We start from the raw sequence: 26,458 nt of genomic DNA, 5'->3' as shown, positions 1-26,458 counted from the left end.
CTCCTCCTCATCTCCTTCATTATCTCTGCAACTTCAACTTCAGCCTGTTCACCTTCCTCCAAGAGACAGTTCACACTGCCTTAGATGGATGCTATAAAACTGGAACACTTACTGCGAAGAGAACAACAAAATAAATCACATTAGACAGATTTAAACACTTATGGTGCTCATAGGCTGATATATTTAAAGTTATAGCAACAGTAACTACTGTAAATATGATATAAATATCAAATATGATTAATAAACACAGCTAAAAATCTGATTTGCATACAGTATGTCTGAAATATTAGATTTGAATCTTCACTATTAATGTGTATCTTTTAAATTTCACAACATCAATTTCAATTTCCCAGCATTTTATCTGGAAAAGCAGCTTGCAGGTGTCTGGGATCTCATGTTTGGAAACAAAAGTCTGTGCCGTGGGAAAACATGTGCAAGATGAACGTTATATCTCAGTCATCAAATCTCCCCTTCTTATCTTACTTAAAATGAATTGATGGACATGGGGCTAGGTACTGCACACTGAATGTCTGTAAATATTAAAAACAGATTTAAAGTTCAGAAAGGTCTGAGAAGGTACTGACAGTCAGAGGCACGTTCACAGATGAAACCGATGCGCTCAGTGCAGTAGAAATCATTCCAGAAGGCATTACGGATAAGACCAGCACAGTCCTCGCCGCCTTTATGACCGTTGGTCCAGTTATCAGGCTGGCCGGGCTTCCACTTACTGATGGTGAAAAAATCTCAAGTCAAATCATTGATATTTTCTAACAGAATGAATCAACAAATCATGGCAGAAATCAGTAAAACACATTGAATCCATCTGCTGTAAAACCAACTCACTTGAAAACAGGTACGGTCCCGTCCACCCACTGCCAGATATTTTCCTCGTCTCTGTCAGTCAGGCCCAGCCAGAAATAACCTTTTCCGTTTATTGCATCTTTCACAAATTGCTATGAAAAAAAGAACAGATTTTTCAGACTAATTAGCTCTGAAAAAGTCTTTGTTTAGCTTTAGTTTTTTAAGTTTTAACTGAATTTTTTTCATTCTTTAAAAGAGGTAATATTCAAAATAATGTCTGGGTTCATGTACCTGCTCTTCATTGTCATTGATAATGAGCATATAAGATGACATGTTAGTGCAAAAGTGGTTGGCCTCATCGAATTTGAGTCTCTGGGGCTCAGAGGAGAAGTAATAGCAGCTGTCTCCAAACTTTCTGAACCCAGGTGGACAACCTGCAAACAAGTAAGTACCAGAATGTCACACTGTAAAATCTCTGATATGAGAATATTTGTAAAAAATATACTTATAATGAGCCACATATCTGTATTCTATCCTTATGTAATAATAGAACTCACCAGGCGTTGGAGTGGTGACCACTGGGGGCTGGACCTGCCGGGACACAGACCCTTGTGGTTCCTCGGTTGGTTTGGATGGTTCAGATGCTTTGGGAGGTTCAGGTGCTTTGGGAGATCCAGGGACCCGAGTGGGCTGAGTTGGCTTTAATATTAGAGGAGGTGCAGCTGCAGGTAACCCTGGTAGCCCTGGAGGGCCGGGAGGGCCAATAGATCCCACAGGCCCACGAGGCCCATCCAATCCTGCCGGTCCCACTACACCTCTGGGCCCCTGTGGGCCTTGTGATCCTGGCATCCCTGGCTCTCCATCCAAACCAGGAAGCCCTTGAGTCCCTGGGTCACCTTTATCACCAGGGTTTCCAGAGCGACCTCCAGGCCCTCTCGATCCTTTGGACCCCGGAAGACCCCGACCACCATTTGCACCCTGAGGACCTGTCGCACCTGGAGGTCCAGCAGCACCTTTCTCTCCTTTGGGTCCCACCTGTCCTAGAATCCCTTTGTCTCCTTTATCACCCTTTTGTCCTGTCTGGCCCACTGGCCCCTGTGGACCCTTGTCTCCCTTGGTGCCCCTTGGACCCGGTGGACCTGAAATGTTATGAGAAAAAAACAAGTGGTCCACATGTCTGAGAATGTACAATCTGTGCAACAAGAAAGAAAGACAACAAATGTTACTTCTTGTACTTTGCTGATACAACAGCATACTAGATGGTACCTTCCTAGTCATGGTGAAAGGTCACTCAAAATTCAAAGAGCTGGTTTATTTTGGATGCAAGTCATTTTTTAATGTAAGATTAGATCATCTTATCTTTATGTATATTTAGAGGAAATAGAAAGAGGAAGGATAGTAAAAGAATGGATTTACTGGTTATCTCTATACAGGGGTATAACAAATAATCCTATCTACATCACAACGTTTAACAATATTCATAATATGATCTAAAAAGTGTTTCATTTCCAGGATGCACACATAACCATCTTGTCTTCTTACCCTGCAGGATGGTGAAGTTGGTGATGAGCTGAGAGTGCTTGCTGTCCACGAGCTTCATCTCCTCCATCACCATAAACAGGTTGTTGACCTCTGTGTCCAGCCTGGCTGTCAGCACATCCTGCTGGCCGTGCAGCTCTTTGCCCTCTGCCTTAGCCTCCATCACGCTACCATTCAGCGCCAGTAACAGGTCTGAATGGCGAATCACTGTCTCAGCACAGGACCTCAGGCCGGCCAGGTCGACGCTAATGGCACCGAGGACCTGTGAGGCAAAGCTCATGTTTCCAGTCACGCGGTCCATGTTGTTCTCATGTCTGTCTAATCGGACTTCTATCTCATCAAACTTGGATGAGGTGATGTTATCGTGGTCTCTCTGGTGGTCCATCAGCTCACGCATCTTCTGGTCGTGTCCCTCGGTGAGGGCGGAGGTGTTCTGGATCTGACTGGCCACAGTGCTGAGCTGCGTATCCAAGTCATCGAGAGCTTCCTCGTTGGACCGGGCCAGGGCTGAGTTGTTCGCTGACAAAACCTGGATATTTTGCACCTTTTCCTTCAGCCACTCTGTGTCAGCCCGGTTCTGTCTGGACGTCTGATGCAGACCCTGATAATCATTCTTCAGTTTCTGCACCGCCTGTCCCGCGTCTTCCACCGTCTTCTGCAGTGTGCCGAGCAGACTGCGTTGCTGGGCCTGGGTGATGTTTAGTGCACTGACAGTAACCTGGGTCTGGCTCTGCTCTTTAGCCTGGCCCTGTATCTCTGACTGGAGCCGTGCTGTGTCCGTTTGGAGGTTGTCAATCACACCACTGTAAGAGATCAGGGTCTGGTTGAGGCCACGCAGTGAGGCTGCATTCCCTTCCAGAAAGCTCTGCAGGGACCCGTGGCCGTTTTGCACGTCATCGCCTGTGATCCGGAGCTCATCCAGGACGTCTCGGTTTCTGGTTGCCCTGAGCGCAATGTCATTCAGTTTGTTCTGTAAGAACTCCAGGTCTGACTTGAAAGTCTTGATTTCACTTGTGGCATTAACTGACTTCTCTCCTGCCTGATCATCTGAAAAGGTGACACCCAAAACAATGATAATAGAAAATAAAAAAATAAACATTCCAGTTTATTGCATTCAAAATAGGGCTGGGCAATAAAACAATATTAATACCTATCTTTTTAACCGATAGCAATATAATAAAAGACCAATATATATTGATATAAGTATAACACAATATTTATCAGATTAGTTAAATGTTTTGCTGTTTATTAAGTGTTTGACATTTGTCGTGATATGAACATTTTAATCTTGATATATTTTTTGGGCTTTATCACCCAGGCCCTAATTCAAAATGTTGTTTTTCTTACCTAATTTCTTCAAGTCTGTCTCCACAGCATTGATCTTGCCTCCATAATTCTGCATGCCCTCGGTCACATTGTCCATTCTCTGGACCACTGACGATGAAAGAGGAAAGAGAGTGTAAATACAAATGAACATGGTATATACAGACAAGGGGTTAAACTGAACAGACAATATTATCATGACAGTCTATCACAGTATCAAACTGGAAGGTAGCATCATCACACGCTCCAGCTATTTGTGTAAAATGAATTTTCTAAATTTTTTAGACTGCTATCACCAAACCTTTAAATTCTATCTTTCTGACCAGCAGGGGGTGCTGTTGTATTTATTCCTCTCAAGGGATCTCTGAACACAGGATGTTGAACAAGGTGAAGAGTTTCCTATGACTTCAGTAGCCGGGCAACTGTGCATCTGTTGGTCGATACAAACCTCAATTTTCCGAGGAGATTCACAAATTCCACTTCGGGATAAATAATGTTAAACACATGATGAATACCACAATAACACGCTGCGACTCGGGATCCACTTTCACTTCCTCCACCCCCCCCCCACATCTGCAACAAGAATCCGTCTCCTCTCCTCCACCGTTTGTTTTTCTGTCGGTGTGAGAGCGTTTTTAAAAAAAAAACTGTGTTGGAAGACGTCCTAATCTTTCACTGTTATCATTCCAGGAGTGACAAAAACAGGCTCGGGACAAACAAAACCACCAGTTTCAAAGAGCTGTTGGTTAACTGCTGGGAGCTGGAGAATGCAGCTCGAGTGTTCTCTCTGTCTCTTTCACTTCTTAATCTTCAAGAGCACAGTAAACATGTATACTTCTTACTTAACATTCATTTAGTCACTTCAAATCGGCATTGATGATGATGAAAACAAGAATTGCACTATGCAGAGCTCATATCTCGACCTGGTCACAGGTTTCTATCACTTATTATGTTTGTTTGAATTAAAATAGCAAGATATATTAACACCATTGGTTTATTTAATTTTATTAGATTAAAGTTTTAAGTTGGTCCAACAATTTTCTTTTTTTCAGTGTATTTGTTACCACATGTGCCCACACCCCTATGAAACCATATTTAAATCCTCTAGATCCAGATATTTAGTAGAATCCACATGAAATTCCACACACTCATCAACATCATTGACCTAAATATATGTGTTTCTTTTTATGAATCAAGATCCACACATAATTCCCAGAGAAATCCCTGAAACTGTTGATCTGGATCTTTCCCCCCTTACACCAGAATGTACAGAGTTCTGCTTTCGGCCATGCTCCACCCCTCCACAAATCACTTCAACAGTTTTTGCGTAATCCTGCGAACTAACAAACAAATGCAGACGAAAACAACACAACCTCCTTGGAGATAATGATGTTATTTATACCAGAAATACCTCCCACACTCTTGCTGACGGAAATACTTTCTTATTCCCCTCTGTTAATCTTTACATTCCCCCACAGCCCGGAACTGGAGGAGCATTATGAGTTGTATAAAGCTGCTAATTTGGCTTATTGGCTGCTTATTGGCTGCTTATTGTGACCCAAGTTATGAGCCATAATCCAGCCATTACCCAACATGATGTCTGGTAGATTTATCCTGATCCACTCTGCAGGAGCAGACGCTTGGTGACACTGTTTGTGACACAAACATGGAATTTTTAAAACTTTTAATTAAAAGGGTAATTTGTAGGGTTTAAGAATTAAGAAACATAAAATGAAAACAGTGCAGCAGGCTATGAAGGATGGAGAAGGAAAACATACAGGACGGAAGCAGCCAACACTGGTTTCTTGCAAACCTCAAACTATGTTGGACACACGCAGCCATTTGTGAGTTAACCTGCGGTTCATGAGACAACAAATTGCTACCAAACCATAAAATCTCCTCTAGAGGAGTCGCTGCGTGGTCATCTGGCAGACATTACAGCCAAACCATCACATGAGCTTTACACTAACACAGACCCCCAAACTGGAAACCCCAAACAATCCTGACTCACAAGGTCAGATTCAGATTTTGATCCAAACTTGAATCAAGTCATTCCCTATTCCCTATTGGGCGGATTGTGCTTATTGTGTATTGGAGTACATGGTTCACCAGGTTGGTGCACCTGCAGAGCAAGGAGGACTTAAATGTTTTTCTTTAAGATATTTTGACAGGTTTTCTGTGGATGATTTATTACATAAATATGTAAGACTGGACAAAACACAAAGAACATTCCATATTGGTGATCCCTGAAATAACCCAAATTCCTTTCTGTTTCTATTTAACATCACTGCCTTGGTTCAAACCGGGAGAAACAGAGTCAGGACACTGCTGCGCAACAAATGTGTTTCCCATCTATGGCGAAACTCAGAGACATATCAATTCAGTGGAGAGTGAACTGTGGATACTATTAAGGGACTTAGGCTGAGCTCTGACTCGGCTGAATTTGGTTTCCCTCCTGCTGCCAGCAGTAAGAGATTTAGATTTAGAGCAAGAGACAAAGACGGAGACAGATTCTGTGTGAGGGGCAGGGGACAGAAGAAAATTTGCTGAGAATAGAGTCTGCTCTACATATTTCTACTGTGACATTTATTTGGATCCATGTGTTATTATCTAGCTGTGTCAAATAGGAGGGCTTCTTTACAAATGAAACTATACTATTGTGTTTTTAACCATTTACATCCTCAGTATGAAATATGCTACATACTGTACATTACAGCAGTCATATCCTACTTATCTACCTAATAGTTATTCTGCATTGAACGTATTTGTAAATCTACAGTTACTTACATTCCTGTAGGATGAAAATATTTAAACCTATATAAAATGCACTATAGAGATAATAGAGATAAGAGACATGAGAAAATGACAGTATGAATGTCTTGTGCTGTACGAGAGGGACCTTTTAAAGCAACACTGTAACTCTCACTGAGCAACAGCGCCCCCTGCAGCAATCATGTGGTGATTAATTCTGTTGGGTTCTGTGCAGAGAAAAAACAAAGCCTATCAGCCTGTGAATATATTACCCATGATCCCCAGCTTCCTGAAGCAGAGGAGCTGTCACTCTAACAAATACACCAAACTCTGTTTCGAATTCTTCATATTTTGATAGTTTCCTGGCTGAATATCTGAGATAAACGCTGGTTTTTCGTCTTTTTAACTGATCTGCATCTACAGTTCAGCATTACCCTTGAACTTGCTGGGCCTGATCCTGGCAGTGGAGTCAGTTACGTACTTCTTACAGGAGATGAGCACTATTCCCCCTATTCCTCATCAGTGTGCCATCAAACCAAATTTGAAGATGCTATTTTGAAATTTAAAAAAAAGTTGCATTAACCGGAGTGTTGACTTACCTTTGTATCCGAGGACCGCCACAGCGATGGTGAGCACTCCACAGAGCACGTAGAGAAGTGCAATGGCCGCCCTCAGAGCCCAGTCATTTTTACACTTGGTGCACTCTGTCCCCTCCTGAATTCCTACAACATACAACAGAATCTGCGTCACATGTGATTGTTCTGTTCACTCCAATGTTACTATTGCTTCTGGTAAATCAAATATTGTGCAACAGCCGCAGCGAGTTTGTATAAATGAGCCAAAGTTTTTCATTCAAAAACGAAATCACATGGGACAGTTTCTCTGATTTCATACCTAAGTTTAGTGCTGTAGTAATGACATGGGACACTCTGTGGCTTTTCTCCAGCCAAGTATCTATTCAAAGCATTTGTCCTCACGAACAGGCAAGAAGACTCCCGATGAAACACATGTGTTGTCCATACGACAACACATGTGTTGTCCATACGACAGAGGAACCAAAACACAACAGCGACTTTCCCCTTCTGTGTCCTTCCTCACTGCCATCCGACCTAAAGCCACGGTGCAGTGAAATGCTTCACGTCACAGATCGAGCATGTGGCACAATGCTAAACATTAGACTACAGGCAGGATGTTTACTCCACTTCATTACAACTGACCAAGCAGCCTCCGGTGAGCAGAACAAGAGGGCAGCTGGTGTTCACAACAGATAATAAAGATCTTCATGTAGAAACTTTAAAAATCACATTACATAAGAAGAGAAAATGTGGGTTATAACCTTTAGTACTTTACCAGACAGGACGGTTATTAAATAAATGGTTATAGCACGGAAACTATGGTATTAAGCCTTGGGTATCAATTCCCTTTCAAAGGGATTGCTGGGATTTTGAAGTGGGAATTGGTCCAATGAGGCCAGAAGCATTCAGGTAATAACACAGACAATAAACCAGCCAGCAGTTTCCACGGATTATGTAGAATTAAAAACACTAGTGCAGCGTTGGCTCTAAACCTGCCTGTTTGGAATGTGCTGTTTCCTCTCCTGTTTTTTTAATAATAATATGGGCTGTTTTTCTTGAAATAATAGATAATACATGTTTATGTCTATATATGTTGGGGTGTGTGTGTTCTTTTTATTTATTTATAATTCAGATTATGGTTAGACTGTGAAATGTTAAGCATCAATAACATTTCTTTGTCATAAGGGTTTGATAACAACATCTTCATGATTGAAACATTTGGGAATCATTACCCGAAATGTTTTTAAAAGGCCAATATAAAGTTATTGGAGTCAGTCTAGTTATGACTTTGCTTTTGAGTATGTTATATAAACATAATGCTGAACCACTGAGCCCACGTCCGTTTCAACAGACATCAAAGTCAGGTAAGCAAGTACATGAAAACATGCTCATTACTATTATGGGTACTCGGTCTATTGTTTCCACTGAGGGACGTTATATAGTCCCAGCTGGACTGACATCTTCATATGACTTCCTCCTCAAACAGCGTCAGGGGCCTCGCTCCGTCCCTTTGAGTCATGTCACCCACGATGAGACTCGATCTGTAGCCAACGGAGTTCTCCATCCTTCCCAGTCAGGGGTGGGCCGGGACCACCAGACGGGTACTGGACGTTTGGCCTCTCTGCTTTGGACCCACACATCTGTGCAAACATCACATCTGACCACCTCAAAGAGGCCCGGGCCGTGGACACAGACATGGATATCCAGGCCACTGTTGTCCTTATGTGTACTGAGAGCCAGTGCGGAGAGCTCCACGAGACCCCCCCCCCATGGTCCTGACCACATGCTGTTTTAAGGACAACATCACACCATGTAATCAATCAGCCGGGCGTCTACAGGTTCTGGGTCAAGAGCAGGTCAGCGGTGGTATTTCTGTGTTCACTGGAGTTTGACCTGGCGGTATCGTGTGTGTGCTCCTCATGCTTTCAGGGTCACCGAGTTTCAAATACTTTCTCACAGTCAAGAGCTTTTCTTTAAGGATCTGTTCTAATCACAACGTTGTGTACGAACCTAGTGCTACTGACGTACAAGAACAAGTTCTTCTCAGCACGTTGCTCCCACACACTTTGTTTCCTAGACTGTGCGACACAGAGTGTATCATAAAAGCAGAGCATGAAAAGTACAAGCGAGGCTGCAGAACTATTTCTCTCGTCAATTGTCTTTTCAACACTGTGGCGATGACTCAGCTCGTTTTCTGATTTGACATGTTTGCTGATTAAATCCAAAGTTGCTGAGTCAGAGTGTTGTACTGCTGTAATATTATTGGTTACTAAGGTCGAAAAGATATGATATTCAAGCACTATTCAGACCGGTCAAATATTGCTAGTTATGGTACTAGGGTCATTAATTATACTACCACAATACTGTTATAATGTTCTGACCCTGTTCAGACCTGGTATTATCATCCATCCTTTGGGTGCAGGTCTAAATGCACCCAAATGGATCCTCAATGTTTCCTGAGATGTGGTCATTCAGACCATGTTTGGAGAGGGTCTGGGACGTATGTGGCCACATTCTTTTCACTGTGTGAACACAAATGCATCCTGCGCTGCCGCATGAAGGACCGCCTACTAATCTGACGTCTTCTCTACCTCTCCTTCTCACTCGCTCATGCCGACACACACCAACACACACAAACACACTGACATCGCACTCATATATGCTCAGAATTGGTAAAAACAACATCGTTTGGCCTTCGTGGACAGAAATGACGTGCTTGTTTGTTTGCATATAGAGCAAGGACGTGAAATCCAATCACAAGTGGTCACAGGAGACACATTCAGGACTCATTTTATTGCCAGGTGTGAACACACTTGAGATTGGATCTCTCAGGACGGATTTTAATACCAGGTCCTAACAGGGCCTCTCTCAGCTGTGCAGTTAAATGGTAGAAATAGCCACAGTATGTTGGTTTATTTATAGATAATTTAAGTCACACACTAAAGTGTAATGCGTGCAATAATTCATGTGGTTATGTGAGTGTTAAAGGGGATTTAGAAGTTGCACTAGACGACTTGACATACTGCCCCAGACACAGATGGAAAGTAATTGGCTCACAATGGAAACATGTTTAGGGCTGTCAGGACTATGCCCAATGTCACTGGCTCCAGGATAAGCACTGTAGATAATGGATATATGGATGGGATGGATGTCAGTACTAAAATCCAAATGTATATTTAGTCTCTGCACAAACTGAAATGGTCGCCCAGTTAACACTGTCCCTATTAAGCACACACAGTGTTTTATAACCTGGCAAGCGGGGACAGGTTACAGACCTAGACTGTCATGTTCTTAAAGCCATGATACTTCCACCGAGCAGACATGGAAATACATCCTGTCAGAGCAGCCAGGAGCTCGGCCCAGGGTCACAACATTTCCCCTCTGCTTGACAGAGGAAGGGTTTCTGCTCCCTCCAAGGGATTCTGCTTTAACACCAGTTCTGTCAGCGATGTGGCAGACAGGGCTGATGAAGAGAAAACACTTCCAAGGTCTTCTGTTACAAAGAATCAGAGAAACTCACTGAAACGCTATGATTGGTTTTGTCATGTCTGAGACTCACGAAGTTCTGCCCACTATCCAAACACATTTCAACAAAAACAATCAGATATGTGCAATCTTTTCAAAATGGTCACGAAAAAACCCAAAGAACATAAAAAATGAAATGATCAATTTCAGCTCAGTCATAGTTGCTGTGCGTCATGTTGACCGGTGTGACCTCGTGCTGTCTACACATAGACTACTGCAGTACATAAACACGCTGGCACAAACATGTCATGAGCTGAATGAAAACACATTGCTGAACCAAACTGCCGGGTGCAGAACACGGGGAGGACTGAGGCTGTTCAGAAATTGAACAGCGTCCAGGATGTCCCAATCAGCAGGCTGGAATCCTGCCCAGTAATCCCTGAGAGGTACATAAATGTCAGAAGAGCCTTAAAAGAGCAGAGGTACCGTGGAGGACACTGTGTCTTACATGTATTACAGTCCAATGACAACCATGTACTTCCTGTTGTTTTGGCACGTTTCTACTTTTATATAGTAATTCATTCTTAAATATCCAGGATTGTGGTGCTGCCATCGTGAGCCTTTGACGTTATTTACAGCCAGTGCAGGCGCAGTAGTGATTGTGCAGCGGAGCCACGGTATCAAGGTTCTGCCAATATGCTTGACCAATAGTGAGTCAGTCTCAAGATTCAATCATGAGGTTTCAGCTGGTTTTTATTTCATCAAATAACCAATTCAAACCAAATTTAGTGGAAAAATGAACTCACTTCTGTGTCTTGGCTCATGTACCATCCACTAAAATGGAGGCGGCAGGGTTTATGACCTTTACTGAAGCCAGACACCAGGGGGCAATCAGACGATTTGGCTTTTTCAAAATTTAAATTGTCCCAAAACTTAAATTTATGACTAAATACCTGTCAAACTAACTTCACTCCCAACAGCATCGAGTGATCTTTGTTTTTCATGCGGAAATTAGCAAGTAAGCTGCCAATTTGAGCATTTTAGCATACTGACGTTAGCATTTAGTTCAAACACTGCTCTGCCAAAAGACTGTATATCGAAATTGACAACATGAGGGCCCCCCGAAAAAAAGTGATGCCAAAGCGTCTTGATCACCACCTGGTGGCTGGCTGCAGTAAGATAATACAACCTGCCTCCTTCATGTTAGTGGATTGGACATGGACCTAAATAAAAAGTGAAAGTACACCTCAAATACATTTTTTTCTGTTGTTCTTATCACACAGATGAATGGTGTTCACGGTGACATTTCATGACTGGCAGCTAAGACTGAGTTGCTATTAATCGAGATCCCCTGATCGCTACTAAATAGACTCAGGCCCCAAATGCGCAAGACAGCAGCGCTCGTATCCAGTTTATTTTGGCTTCTGAATAGTGGGAGGAAGTGGAGACATGTTGTCCATCTTTTTATACAGTCTAATTTTGTAGACTTAGCCTTTGGAGAGCCAACTGTCAGCAGCTTAATGATATCTCTGCACATCGTGGTCAGATGCATCACAGTAGAAGCTGCAAAGTGATCTTTGTTGTTACTCAGAAGAGGTTGTAGTGAGTTGTGGTCACAGGAGGTAGAGAAGGAAAGAGAAACAGAAAGGAGACAGAGAGGAGGATGGGGGGCCGTCCAGTGTGGTGTCTGCAAAACAGCTGTATTTCATTTGGACTCTGAGTCAGTCAAAGAAAAAAAAAGAAAATCTCAACACTTATTCCCTTATTCCATGTACCTGCCATTAGACTCGCCTGCCTGCCCCGTCTCACTCCTGGCTGGCAGTGGAAATTTCCATGGCAACACAAAGAAAGCCTGTACGGACTCGAGCCATTTTGTGTGAAGACCCTTTGTGCAGAGTGTTAATACTATGTTATATACAGTAACCGGGTGGCTACCGCAGAAATCCTTTCACTTCCTAACCTTCCATTTTGTGTAATGTATGAAAGAATAAACTAAATATGATCACAAGCCAGAAACCAGTAGTCACAGTCAGGCTATGGCTCTAGTATCAACCTGGATGGAGCCGAACATTACATTTCTTCCACATGATGCATTTTTGTCTCACATTTCTAAAGGGAACACACAACATTATCTGGTATCTGTCTACAAACTGTCAAAACCAGAATTAAATCTGATTGTGGTTCGAGTTACAGAAATTTCTGTAATTAACCTGAAATACTGAAACAGATCAACTTGAGAATTGCTGCGACAAACCAAAACCACACATAAAAGTAGACACAATAATCTCAATCAAACACTCCATCAAGTATATATTCTCCTTCACATCCCTGCTGACCCCCCCCCCCCGCTTTGGAATGGACAATCACTTGTCATCGTTTGGCAGAAAGTCTGTATTTCTATCCAGAGTTCAGTGTTGTCAGCAGATGTGTTCATGTCCCTCACTTGAATTTGGGTAAATAATGTGACTTTGTAGCTTCATGTTTTTGTCTATTGCGATCCACTCTAACCTCCGACTTCCTTCTTTAGAGGGTGTTGAACCCTGGGCTAAGAAGGTGCTCTGGGGTTGCGGTGACCCCCTCTGGCCCTCATAGCCACCCCAGTAATAACAGTCAGCAACTGGAATGTTAACAAGTAAACACTCTCCAACAGGGGAAGTTACTACTGAGACAAATTACTCAGACATTAGCTTCCATGAATTGCTGAGCTTGCCTTGCATGCCTGGCCTGTGATTCTTTTTTTTTCTCCGCTTGCTGCTAACACGTTTATGACACTTTAAAACGGGCCCGGTCCTCCGCAGCATCTGGACCTTGTTACACCGGAGCCAAATCAAAAGGAGGCATGCAAACATTTGATGCATCAGCCCTTCATGCCAAGTATCATGAGAAAAAAAGGGGCAAAGTTGGCAGTGAGCTATATTGAGTGTTTTTATAAGAAACCTTCTCAGCTGGTACTCACTTCCTTCACATTAGTTTACAGCCACAGGTCTGTAAATGAGGTTGTTTTGAGAAAAATAAAATGTGGACGGCTGCATGTCTGAACAGGATGCGATGCCCTCTTCATTACACACATACACACAAACATGCAAACACGCACATGCTGCCCAAAGCTGATACAGCTGAAAAAGTTCCCTTTGAAGGACCTTGGCTAAAGATCTCCTCACGCGTCCGAACATGAGACTCAGGCATCACTGATTGGAGGGACTCCAATCAGATGACACATCTGATCTTGCACGTATTTCGCTGTAGCAACAACTAATCTAATCTAGATATATTTTCATTGAAGTTACCTTTCAGATTTTGTGGGGTGGAATAAATAACTACCATTGTGGAGGTAGTAAATAACTAGAATGACAGTCAGTAGAGTGCATACCTCCGCAAAGGCCCAACAGTCACCTTAACTCCCTGAGAAAACAGTGAAATGGTGAAGAATGGCCCATCTTGCAATGTGAAAGACAGTGAATAAAAAATTCCTGGATCCCCCTGACACACACAGAACCACGTGCTCCTTTTATATTCTACTATCATTTGCTCCTAAATATTTCTAAACGTCCCTGTAAGGTTCATATAACTGCAAGTCCGTTGAGCACCCTTGCATGCTTATGGAGAATTCCAAGTTCCATGGAGGTTGTGCCACATCAAGAGAGAAACACTGGGAAACAATATCCACTGACAGAACCGTGCAAACAGAGACAAATGGCATCCTACAGTGAGACAGAGCGCACTGCTGCGGGAAAACTTTATGGGGCATTTCTTGTTAGCCGAGCAGGCTGCTTCTTTTTTTTTACCTCAAAGTGCTAAAAGGCACAAACGGAGTCTAATTGGTGGCGAAAACAGTCAGATGGTCTATTAAAAGAAGCCGTGAACATGGAGTTGATTAGAGCTGGTTTTGTCGAACCATCTGCGTTTGGTTAGAGGAAGACAGACATGACATATAGGTCATATATCGTAATCTCAAGAGACAGACTTTCAAGCACGCAAGTGCGCCTCATAAACGGAGCAGGGCCACTGTATCTGGGGATATTTTGTGAGGCAGGATTAGATATCAAGAAAAGTCTTTGTGTTGCAGTCAGCAGTTTCTGTTAAAGATGGAAATTCAGCCTCAGTGTGTGCGTCTGTACTTTGGCAGAGCTCTGTGTCGTCAGGAGATAAAGAGTTGGAGTCACATCTGCTGGCACCATCAGCATCAGGGGGAGAAACGCAAACTACTGATGGAATCAAACGTGTGATGTAGATCCACCGTGAGCCTGAAAGCAGAGCTGGTGTTGACAGGAAGGATTTTGTTAATGTAACTGACAATTAATAGTCCCAGTGAAAGCCGTAAAGTGTTACTCAACTGCATCTACACGATTAAAGAGGAATGTGTTTAAAGCAGGGCCGTGCAAGTACACAGACACACTCTAGTGCTTGTTGACTAATGAAAAGTTGTATTCCACAACTACACTTCAAACATACTTCAACATATGTCATGCTGGTGCCGTAAAAAACAACCACATGTTGGGAAAAGAAAAAATCACAACTCAACATTAATATACCACGGCTCCACTAAACAGGCTTCATCCATACTGCTACGTTTTCCTTTGAAAATGGCATTTTGTGCGGTTGTCTACGTCATCGATACCAAACATCTCTGCAGCCCCGGAGTTTTCAAACTTAAACCAGGCCAGCAGCTTTTCCAAACTTCTCAGTTTTATCGTTTTTTAGATTCCAGGCATATCAGTAGCAGAGTAATGTAACGAAAGAAAATGGGGAATCGATACGTAAAAAAAGTTCCAAGCAGCTCACACTCCTGTTCACTATCTAATAATTAATCATATATAACAGAAACCCATGTGCACCAAGAACAAATATCTCCGACTAAAGAGCACTTGTAATTATTTGCGATAAGAACATTCTGTTGAAAAAGACATTTCGCGAATTTAATTGCACAAATGCAGAAAAATATGGAAGCCATAAACTAACTTTATTAGCGTGAGTGGAGAACAAGAGACCCCCTTGGCTCCTCCTGCTCATGTTGCAGCGTCGGCATTTTGGAATGAGGTCATTTCACGTAAAACAGGACCATGTGAACCTCGGAGATGGTGAAGAGGGGGTTGGTCGTTGCTCCTCGCTCTCTTTCAGCACGTCAGTCGCACCACATTAACATGAGCTTTGTCTGTCGAAGTGTCAGATGCACAGAAATGCAGCAAACTAAAGTCTCAGTCACAACAAATGCTGAATTCAGCAGAGATGTAAAGTCTTGCCAACATATGACACATGGTTGTAAAAGAATGGGACACTGGACAAGCTGCATCCACAGGGTTAAGCAAAGTGTACATGAGGCTCTAGTGGAGCAAGAACTTGCAGGATGTTGTATTTTTGAACTGAAACCTCCACGAAGCAACGTGCGGCCTCTCTGACGTCATTATTTCTCAAGATGCCATTTTTATCCAACTAATTTTACTATTACCAGGAAAAAAACGTGCAACACCAAATCAATTCACCAACAATTCAACCATTTTATTCATAAACGGAAAAGCCTGGTTCTTCCTAATCTCAACCTCAACACACCAACATGAACACAAATAAACTGAGACGTGTTTTCTCATGTGGGTTTGAGAATATTTCCCTATGAGGCCAAAACCGCTGCTCGGGTGCAGAGAATAACCCTGGAGCTAACTTTGCAGAGCATCTGTGCAGAGGGGTTTTCGTGTGGTCACGCCTGCTGGGTGGCCCATCGTGGAAGCACTTAGGAAACCGAATCAACAACAATCATCACCGAGCCCTAATTTCCATCAGCCTGTGTCAGTGCTTGCGCTCCATCCCATCACCACACAGCACTTCCAAGCTCCATCGCCCAGGAGCGCCAATAAAACCACACACTGCGGATCCAACTAGTCTGGTTTCTCTCATGGTGAAAGATGCTGACCACAGAGAAGATGGTGTCTCACTGTGGTCCATGTTGAAACAGGCAGAAGCATCATGATGTGTGTTATTGAACTTCTTATAAGTTAATGCCATATTCAAATTGATCACCATAAAAACTAGAATGGCCCTCAGTAGAGCACAAACCTCCGCCAAGGCCCCCCAGTTCAGTTCAATTCAATCACACCGCAACAAATTGGACACGCTTATACATGCCAGTCCTAAATATGCCTGATTGTTTTCATCGAGATCCATGTATTATTCAGCAGGAAAACGATTAAAATGTGAAAATACCTCACAATATTTAAAGAAAGTGATATAAAATATATACAAAAAAATGTATATCCATATAAACGTAATACTACAAACTAACAAACGAATACCAGATGGAAACATAACCTCCCTGGAGGAGGTCAAAAGGGCAATTCAGTGTTAGGCTAATGAAAAATTCAACACAATCTACATTCAACTGAAACGTTCCTTTACACAGTAACCTCATTAATCTTGTGATTCCACAGACAACAAGTATAAAGCCAAGAGGCAACAAATCAAACATCCTGCACAAGAGAATAGTCAAACTGACAACTGTGTCAAAACCTCACTGGCAAATGAAGAAATGTAGTTATTTCCTTTATCTGAAAGACAAGATGCTCTTGTATTTGCAAAGAGAACAGTTTAATACTTTAGGGTGAAGAAATGAAATCCCTCCACAGGACTGGAGCCGTATCAGAAATCTAAGAAATGCACGACACTTAATCTGTCCAAGTTACACCTAAACTGTTCATGATATTCCAAGAGGTGAGAGAGAGAATGTGGGTGAACCGCCACTGAACTACTGAACTCAACTATTAAACTCTGCAGTTAATCCTGTGGACATAAAAGTTAATCTAACTATCGCTCAGACAGAGTGTTTCTGTAATTTTCTTCTGCAGCAGATGAACAGATGTGATCACACAAACACACGCATGACTGGTGGTTGAAACGCTCGAGAGCTGAGTCGATGGAAAAAGCTCCACACGGTTGATTTCTTTGTGCAACATGCAGACGTTTTTCTGTATCTACTAAATATAAAATCACCGAAGCTTAAACAAGAAAAACACTGTGGGGTGTTCTGGTTCGGGGCCAACGAAATCACAGCCGGAGCAACCAACGCAACCGCAGCCAGGTCTGCAAGCTGGAGAGTGAGACGTATTCATTCTCGCTGTCTGTTGTTTTTCCAATGAGAGGAAGCAGCAGGGTTGATGTTGGCCGTGTCAGGAGCCAGAAGACTCACATCAAGTGAAATACTGCTGCAGAGACCTGAGCAGAACCTCTTCACCCAGCCTGTCGGACAGAAAATGGGAGTGAGACGCTTCCAATACTGAGTGTGTTGTTTTTGCGACTGAGCCAAAACCTGCTGTGATTGGAGAGCACGGCAAACATCAATTATGTGAGCGAAAACACCCTATCAGCCGACAGCAGGTTGCAGGCAGGTCGTTAACGTTGACCAACGTTTCCCTCTGGGACAGGAAGCAGGTCTGAGGAGATGGGTAAACTGAGTTTCGTCAAAACAACTACGACTAAATATAAATCACTGACTGACAGAAGCTCCTCTGCAACTCTACAGCTGAGTTGCTGTTAAAGTTAAATATCTTTCTCATTGACATTAGCTGTGTGAGAATTCAGAGGCTGCATCCTTCAGGGGCTGCGTCCTTCAGGGGCTGCGTCCTTCAGGGGCTGCGTCCTTCATGGGCTGCGTCCTTCAGGGGCTGCGTCCTTCAGGGGCTGCGTCCTTCCGGGGCTGCGTCCTTCACGGGCTGCATTTGAAGACTGTCCCAATTCATGGCTGCTTCAAACGCAACCAACAAATACATCCCATTATCCCTGAGCAACATAGGATTCAACAGGTAGATCGTTCTTGGGTCAACCTTTCCCAAGATTCATTGCAATATGCAAGTTACTGGAATTTAGTAAGTGCAGCCACTAGAAGAAGCTAATGGTGTTTAAGTACAGGCAGGAAAAGCAGGTGATGCATATGGGACATCCTCCATAGACCAGACCGTCATGTACACATTGTACATCTGTGCATTAAACTAATGGTTAGAGATGAAGAAGTCCAAGATGAATTCTTAACTCCAGTCTACTGTATGAAAGCGAGACACACTGTGTGCACCCACTCACCACCTGCAATCACTGTTCCCACAAACTGGAATAGATTTTCTTCTATGACGCAAAACACTCAGCGACTCAGAAGTCACTCGGTTGCCAGAAATGGGGAAGTCAAGAACTGTTCCAACTATGCAGACGTCCCCTGACACGCTGGACCAACTCCCCGACGACCAGTCACGCTCGTCTCAATCCCCTGGGAAGCTGAAGCACAAACCTGTTCTCGATTTCTCTCAATACTAAAAGCAAAATGGACAACGGCTGATTGGAGAAGCCAATTTCATTCTAATTCTCTACAAGAGAACTTTAATGAGGAGCCGGGACTTGAATGTGAAATTCAATGCATGGAAACACATTGTCTGCTCATTGTGGAAATGAACTACAACCAGTGTAGCTGCCAGTATAGAAGCAGTGTGGGAAAATATTCGGACCCACTGTGCTTACATAAGGGGCACATGCTTCCTGCGCTGGTACTTTGGCAGTAGGTATAAACTACTCCTGACAGAAATGTCCAGTATGATTAGAAGTTGTAGGAATACAGGAAACATCTATTCTGCTGTTTCTGCACAACTGTCAGTAAAACTGCTTTCAGACCTGTACCGAACTCCAGCTGTTTTCCTGAAATCCTACGGAGGGGCTGTATGTGAGAACGTGAAACTCCGGATAATGTCCGAGTGAGCACATGTGAGAATACAGCAGGATTCATCACAGTTGGTGATGCTTCTAAAACAATAAAAAACAAAAAGCATCCAAGAAAAGAGAGCAAAGGGCCGACACTGGTGTCAGGACCTGAATTCTGCAGCAGAATTTCTTCCTTGCAAAGCTCTACCCAGGGGCCACCCGTCACCTGAACGCTCCGGACATTTTCCTGTTGTTGTAAATGCATCTGACTCAGACAATCTCCTGTTGCATTCTTGGAATCTCCAGAAAACGTCCAAACCCAATTGTGCGGACACTCTCCAGAGTTCATGTCTGAAAACAGCTAAAGTCATTCCGCTCTGAATTCCTCCCCCCGAGTAGTTATTGTCTCTTATGATATTTTATCGTAAGCGAGTCTCATGTTCAGCAGATGTGAACACATTCCTCTGTTGACGGGTCAGATGAACTGCACCACACTTCATTTCTTATCACCGTCTGCCACTGAGTTATTATCAGTTGCATGAAGACTTAAACAAAGGGCTGCTCTTGGTGCCGGGGTCAGTTCACCCGACTTACAGCTGACCTCTGCCTGCTTGTCCCGGCACTAACAGTGATTTGTGCCTCGTCTGGGACGCATTCCTCCCCATCTGTAATTGGACGATCCCGGACTGACCCTCTGTCCTCTTGGCCACTCACAACCCTGTAAAACTTTGCAGATCTGGAATAAGTTCAACAACAAGTCCACTCAGCAGCGTTCTGTGTTGTTTTATCCGTCTCCGCTGTCGTTGCCACATAAGCTTTAATGTTTTCTGCCGCACTCCTCCGCCGAATACCCCGCTCTTTATTGAAAACACGAGCGGGTAATCTTTTATTAGGACAACAGAACACGCACTGCATGCATGCAGGCCCTGGAGGAGGCTGTGAGTAACAGGCAGGCACTTTGAAAACATTCTTTTCTGGTAATAAAGTCCCTGTAAATTAAAACCACTTGCTGTTTTGCTCCCAAAATAAGTCGAGCAAGGAATGCGACTCCTCATCTCAAAATGAAACAGAAAATTAAATGAAAAACAAATGTTTCTCCCGTGAATCAGACAAGAAGTGAAAGCGTAAACAAAAAGTGAACACAGAGGAAGATTAGATAAAGAAAGAATTTTTAAACTAATGAAACGAATAATATATAATGGTCTCCACATGAAGCTGGACTTTTCTCTTTTCCCCATCCCCCTCCTCCCTCACTGGCTCCTTGCTGACACAGCACAGTCCAGTCGTGAAGGCCCACAATGCCTGCTCCCTCTCCCTCTCCCTCTCTCTCTATACAGACTCGAGTAAACTTCCAGTATGGACTCAGGAAGCAGCGCAGCAACTTCTCAGGTTTGGACTCTCTGTGGGAAAATAGACCTCTTGTGGAAAGCAGATGTCAAAATGAGTCAAGGACCTGATTTCTCTGCACAAAGTGGACATGTGAGAAGCAGCATATTTCTTTACCAAGCATGTGTAGTGGAGACATTAAAGTTAAACACGCATGTTTTTCTGTGAAATAAGAATCAAGGCCCAACTGTCCCCTTGAATTCGATCACCAAATTAAAAGCACTCATAGAAATCAGTCCCCTGAAGTTTCTTATGTTTTGACATGTTTTAAAACCACGAGGTTGTGAGTATTTTATACTCATGGGATTAATTATAACAATCTCATCAAGCTGTTATTGCAATCTGGATATAAATGAAATTACACAAAGCGTGTTGAATCCACACACTCATTTAGGTGTACAGATGTGTAAAACGATTGTGATGACACACAATGTGGACACACACGTCCTGATATATGGCTGCTGAGAGCTGAAGTGACACACACACTCTCACACACCTCTTAAACCAGAGGGAGTGAGACGAAGCTGAGACCATTTCAACCCAGAGAGTTGAAACTGGATCTCTGCTCCGGGACAGAAGCAGGAGAGAAACTGATTCATCACACTGGGGCAATGACAGAGAGAAATGTAAGCAGCAATGAACGTCCAAGAATCAAGGGCACACTGCGTCATGCAGAGAAATAAAAAATGTCACTTCTTAAGACAAATAAAGGTGTTTGCATTAAGAGGTGACACTTGTTGCTTTATGAGACGGACGGAGAGTTAAAGAGAAGTTTCAGAAGTTACAGAACATCTTATTCAACCTTTAGTGGATGTAAAGTATGTTGCTGTGCTGATCTCTACAATCCTGTGTGTCCACATATTCATCCATCATCATCACACAGTTTGTTTTTATATGTTTGTAGAAGAAGGCCAGGCGGAGACAGTCTGCAGAAGCTCCAGAGGCTCTCACTCCGACATTTACTTTCACACATACACCTCCTACAGAGAAACTGCGTAGGATCTCTGCAGCTTTAGAGTAGTAGTAGTAAATTCATGATTTGCCCTGTTTTCAACAACCACTCTGACTTAATGCTGGAGGTTCTGGGCTAACCTCCAATGACAAAGAACCAAATCGACCATCGCATCCTGTGTGGAGGTTGCGTGTTCTCGCTGTGTCTGTGTGGGTTTAGTTCTTCAGTTCAGATAAAGCAGAATGTGACTGTTTGTTTGAATTACTATCGATGATAAATCTTCACAGTCTTTTGAGACCAAATTCAAACACTCAGGCGAAAACTGAGTCTGAGGTGTTTGATTGTAGGTTTTGTATATTTTGCAGTTTTGCTTGGTGGAAATGACTGTGGCTGGCGTCAGGAGAACCAATTTAACTCCAGGAATGTGCTAATGTATCAGTTCTGAATGTGCTGAGGAGTTTTATATATATATATATATATATATATATAATAGTATCATTTTGGGAACCTGTCTGGAAATTCTGGCCGCTGTGGTTCTCGCCGTTTCTGGAAACCCGATACATTCAGGATATTAGAAGAAAAGGAAATGAGCACGAGCCGTTATGGGACTAATTCTTTTGGTTTCAGATGAAGTTATCTTGTGTAGTTTTGTGCCGAGTGAAACTGAAGAACTCTGAGATAAGGTTGTACATTCAGCCGACTGGTCAGGAACACCCAGGATGCTGCGGTTTCCCTCTCTCCTGTACCCCACTGCTGTTATAACAGAGAAATCAAAATAAAGGCAGCAGCCAAAAATAAGTTTGATTCCGAGACATGAGGCGTGGTGTTCCTTTAACCAAATGGAATTATTGTGGTTGTACTGTATTTAAAGAAAATATCCTATATGCAGTTATATGGAAAGTTGAGATCCTTTCGTGTCACGAGGGATGTGAACTACACTGCAGCCGCTGGAAATCAAGAAGTCGCCTGATACTTACCAAACCTCTTATAGCCAAAGGACTGCACCTCCTCTTCATCAGCAAAGTCGTCTGGAGGGGGAACACAGAAATGAAAGGATCAGTTAAAGATATGAGCCAAAAAAAAATAAACGAGTCACACTGTAGTTAAAGAGAAAAACGTGAGACTGGGACATCAAGTCATATTATTCCAAGTGTCTGTTAAAAATATATATTTAAACACTTTGAGACCACATAACTGGCGCTAAATCACCACTTAATCACCATATTCCATTTACATATAAGTGTTTACATTTGACACAGGCAAAATATCCATTCTCTGATATCGTTGAGTATTTGTTATTGTGCAGTAACTGAATAAAGATCATGCCAGCAAACATTATTGATTATTATTGCTTCAAAAGATCTGGATGATTGTCAAGATCTGCACCAAATTTCAGCGTTCTACACACGTCTGTTTTTAATAAAGATTCCAGCTTTATTTCTCATGAAGTTCACCAAATGTCAAATCATGTCTTCCATCAAGTTTCATGGGAATCCATCCAGTCGTTTTTTGAGTAAACCTGCCAACAGACAACCGAACAAAGATTGAAAACACAACCTCCTTGGTGGAGCTAAGAGATCTGAGGTCAAGGTCCATTTACGAGTTTTCTTCATGAGCTGTTAGAGTCATCATCTAAACCAGGGTTTGCTCATTTCTCTGCACACTCACATTTTATTCACTGATGAAGACTGTGAAAGGCTGTTGAAAGCTCCAGTAAGAAGCTGGTGCGGTCGAATTTGACTCCAAAAGAACTAAAAAGTGAATCTTCTGTTTCTAAAGGTTCAAGAATGAAGTTTTACAAACTATTTATTTTTTCTGTCATGGCCGTAATAACACATCACCTGTCTGATCCCTGAGTTACAGGCCCCTGAATCCATTCTCTGAGCCATAAACAATAAACTAGACCCTGTCTCCCTCGGATTAGACGCAGCTCCTGAATCTCTATCTTTCACTTTGAGGGATTACTCCCAGATCTCGTGGCCTGACGTCCTCTGAGCGCTGTCTCCTTTCAAGCAGCTGAATGTGGGGAAGGAGTTCAAAGCTCCTCTCTGCGTCATCATAAAGTGAACATAAAGAGAATTCCCAAAGATCACCAGAAAGAGATGATGTGACATCGTCTCATTAGAGCTGTTTTGTGTATCTCTTTCTGATGTTGACTTAAAAGTGTAAAAAAACAAACAGTATAAAGTAATTGAGTCAACATCTAATAAAAGAGCAGATGAGTTCAGACACCATCAAGATTTGAAGAGTTTTAAATGAAATGGGAACCTCAACAGCCTGTTTCCTGTTTGTGATTCCAAGCAACGTGATTGTGACTCATTACAACAGTAATGTTATCGTATATGTGTGTTTCATCACATTTTACCCAAAGGGCTGAAAAACAAGTGAAACTCAACCACTCAGGGTCATTTGGATGTTGGGAGGATTTCTGTTGTTTGGGGCCGTGATGCTTCAAAGTGTTGATCCAGTGACTTTGCAGTTCAAAGGATGTTTTTGACTTCCTGATTAAAACCGGGCTTGTGTTTAGACGCCTGCACTTAACTTGAATGACTTTATTTCATGAATTAGTTTGGCAGGATTTCTTACTGAAAGAAAGTCATTGAACCCCTCATAAAAAATGTGATTTATAAAGTAACAAGACTTTTAACGTCTGTCACTTTAGCTCAGCTTTGACCTCAACATCCTGTGACCCTCGAATCACAAATACTACAATATGTCATCATTTTTATGAAAAGTACCACAGACATTTTTTTATGATGAGTATTTTGTTGTGTTGTGAATGTCTGCAGCATGTTTTCTATTTGTTTGCATGTGTTTTGATGTAGATGTTTAATATGTTTTTTCCAAGTTGCAGTGTGTTGAGCTCGAGGGCCACTGATGCACCCTGGGAGTAATGTGCAAAAATAAGTCCATGTCTATAGAGAAGGTGCTTTTAACCTCATCTCATGATTGGACGAGGAAGATCTGTCCGCTGATGAAGTTCCACAGAACCGAGCTTCAGGCTCAAGAACTTATAATTCTCCAAAACTCTTCTGAAACCAAAGAAAGGATTGAAAAAGGCAACATTATCGAAATAAAGCTCATCTATAGAATAAATCATTAACTCCTCTCCAGTGACTGAAATGCAGATACATGTTGAATATCATAGTGTCCATCTGACGTCCAGTTGTTACAGTAGCTACAGGAAATGGCAGTAGTTCATCATAAAAGCAGTAGTTCATCATATCCATGCCCACAGTGAGGAGCGGTGTTATTCTTAGACAAACCACAAGGTGGCAGAAGTCCTGTGGTGTCTATTCTAGGTAACAATAGATTGATGAGTGTGTGTGTGTGTGTGTGTGTGTGTGTGTGTGTGTGTGTGTGTGTGTGTGTGTGTGTGTGTGTGTGTGTGTGTGTGTGTGTGTGTGTGTGTGTGTGACATTCACAATGTTGAATTACCAACGTCCTAAAACATCAGGCCACTGCATGAGAACCACATCTGGACAAAAGTAAACTGTATTTAAAATCGCGAGCTCTCAACCACTGACCAACTTTGCTCGTGCACTTTTTGTTCCTTTGTGTTTTCCATGTGTTGAAAAGCTGCATGTCATTGGATTAAGAGTCTTACACCACAATAAGGCTGCTCATGTGCAGCACAGACGTCTGGGTCAGTGTTTTCTTCACTGATTCTGGTAAAGACACATTTATAGAAGGGAAATTGTGTCTTAAAGTTGAAATTCTGGTGAAATAATACTATATTGCTTTATATAGGAGAATAAAACTTATGTCCTGCAGGGAAGTTATACTCAGGATTAGTCTGTGCACAGAGGAGGTAAACTTCTCATGTGCAGCACTGAAGTCTGGGTCAGTTTTTCCTTGAGTGATTCTGGGTAAGACACATTTAAATAAGTGAAGTTATGTTTTAAAGCTCAACTTAGAAGAAGTATGTTAAGATAATCCTATATGTTATTATATAAGAGAGTAAAACTAGTGTCCTGGTGAAGTTATACTCAGGATTAGTCTGTGCACAGAGGAAGTAGATGTCTGATGTGCAGCACTGAAGTCTGGGTCAGGTTCCTCCAGTGATTCTGGGTAAGAAACTTTTGAAAAAGAGAAATTGTGCCTTAAAGAAGAAGTCTGGTGAAATAATTTAATATTTTATTATATGAGACTAAAACTTAAGTCCTGTAGTGATGTTTTAACCAGGATTAGTCTGTGCACAGAGGAGGTAAACCTCTGATATTATGCAGAACTGAAGTCTGGGTCAGTTTCCTCCAATGATTCTGGGTGAGAAATAAGTAAATAAATAGAAGACGTTGTGTCTTAAAGGTCAATTTTAAAGAAGTCTGTTAAAACAATCCTCTATTTTATTATATAAGAGACTTAAACTAGTGTCCTGGTGAAGTGTGTGTGTGTGCACAGAGGAGGTGGACGTTTGATGTGCAGCAGCAGCCAGATGCACAACAATCCACACAACACAGTCCTGTAAGTGAAACCAGATGTTGTAGCGCACGCATTCCTCGCGTCTCAGGCAGAGAGCAGGAGTCCAGAGGTGACAAACAAAGAGCCGGGGGAGAGGAGCTGTTCCTGCACGCTGTCATCAGCCAGTCTGCAGAGAACTGCACCATCCCATAGAAGCTGAGTGAACCTACCTTTCATTGTGCTTCACCAGACTGTACCGCTGACACACTGCTGCTCGGAGTCACAGCCACAGCATCGCAGAGGCATGAGCCCAAAGTCTGGAGACGTGTCCAGGTGGAGTCAGAGTCAGAGGCTGCTGCAGCAGAGAGGAGAAGAAACTTGGTTCAGGCAGAAGTTAGCGAAGAAAACCCCCCGAGATCCTGCTGCATGTGGGAGAGGAGAGGCTGAGGTGAGGATGTATCCAGGTCCAGTTCAGATCTGCAGCTGCAGCTTCAAACTCCACAAGAATCCAAACGTGAGAGGAAGTGGCGCTGCGCCCCGAGGGCTGCACCGAGGAACCACGTGTTCCACTCTGGTTCCACTGCACCCCTCTGTGTGT

The 26,458-nt window shown here is 42.7% G+C and overlaps 1 protein-coding gene across 1 annotated transcript in view; it reads right to left on the bottom strand.

Annotated features, from left to right (window-relative positions):
• The window catches only part of LOC118117533 (collectin-12), a 39,748-nt gene extending 13,329 nt beyond the window's left edge, over positions 1 to 26,419 (bottom strand). The window contains exons 1-10 of the mRNA XM_035169824.2: positions 26,091 to 26,419; positions 22,437 to 22,487; positions 7,014 to 7,136; positions 3,688 to 3,774; positions 2,344 to 3,387; positions 1,359 to 1,940; positions 1,093 to 1,235; positions 844 to 953; positions 649 to 727; positions 239 to 278 (exon numbers count right to left, since the gene is read on the bottom strand). Of these exons, the coding sequence (XP_035025715.2) occupies positions 239 to 278; positions 649 to 727; positions 844 to 953; positions 1,093 to 1,235; positions 1,359 to 1,940; positions 2,344 to 3,387; positions 3,688 to 3,774; positions 7,014 to 7,136; positions 22,437 to 22,487; positions 26,091 to 26,097 (2,266 nt within the window). The 5' untranslated portion in view covers positions 26,098 to 26,419. The remainder of the gene's footprint in view (positions 1 to 238; positions 279 to 648; positions 728 to 843; positions 954 to 1,092; positions 1,236 to 1,358; positions 1,941 to 2,343; positions 3,388 to 3,687; positions 3,775 to 7,013; positions 7,137 to 22,436; positions 22,488 to 26,090) is intronic.
• Positions 26,420 to 26,458: the final 39 nt, after the last annotated feature.

Source organism: Hippoglossus stenolepis, chromosome 11, assembly GCF_022539355.2.
Source record: "Hippoglossus stenolepis isolate QCI-W04-F060 chromosome 11, HSTE1.2, whole genome shotgun sequence".
NCBI lineage: Eukaryota > Metazoa > Chordata > Actinopteri > Pleuronectiformes > Pleuronectidae > Hippoglossus > Hippoglossus stenolepis.
This window is presented reverse-complemented; position numbering and strand designations above follow the sequence as displayed.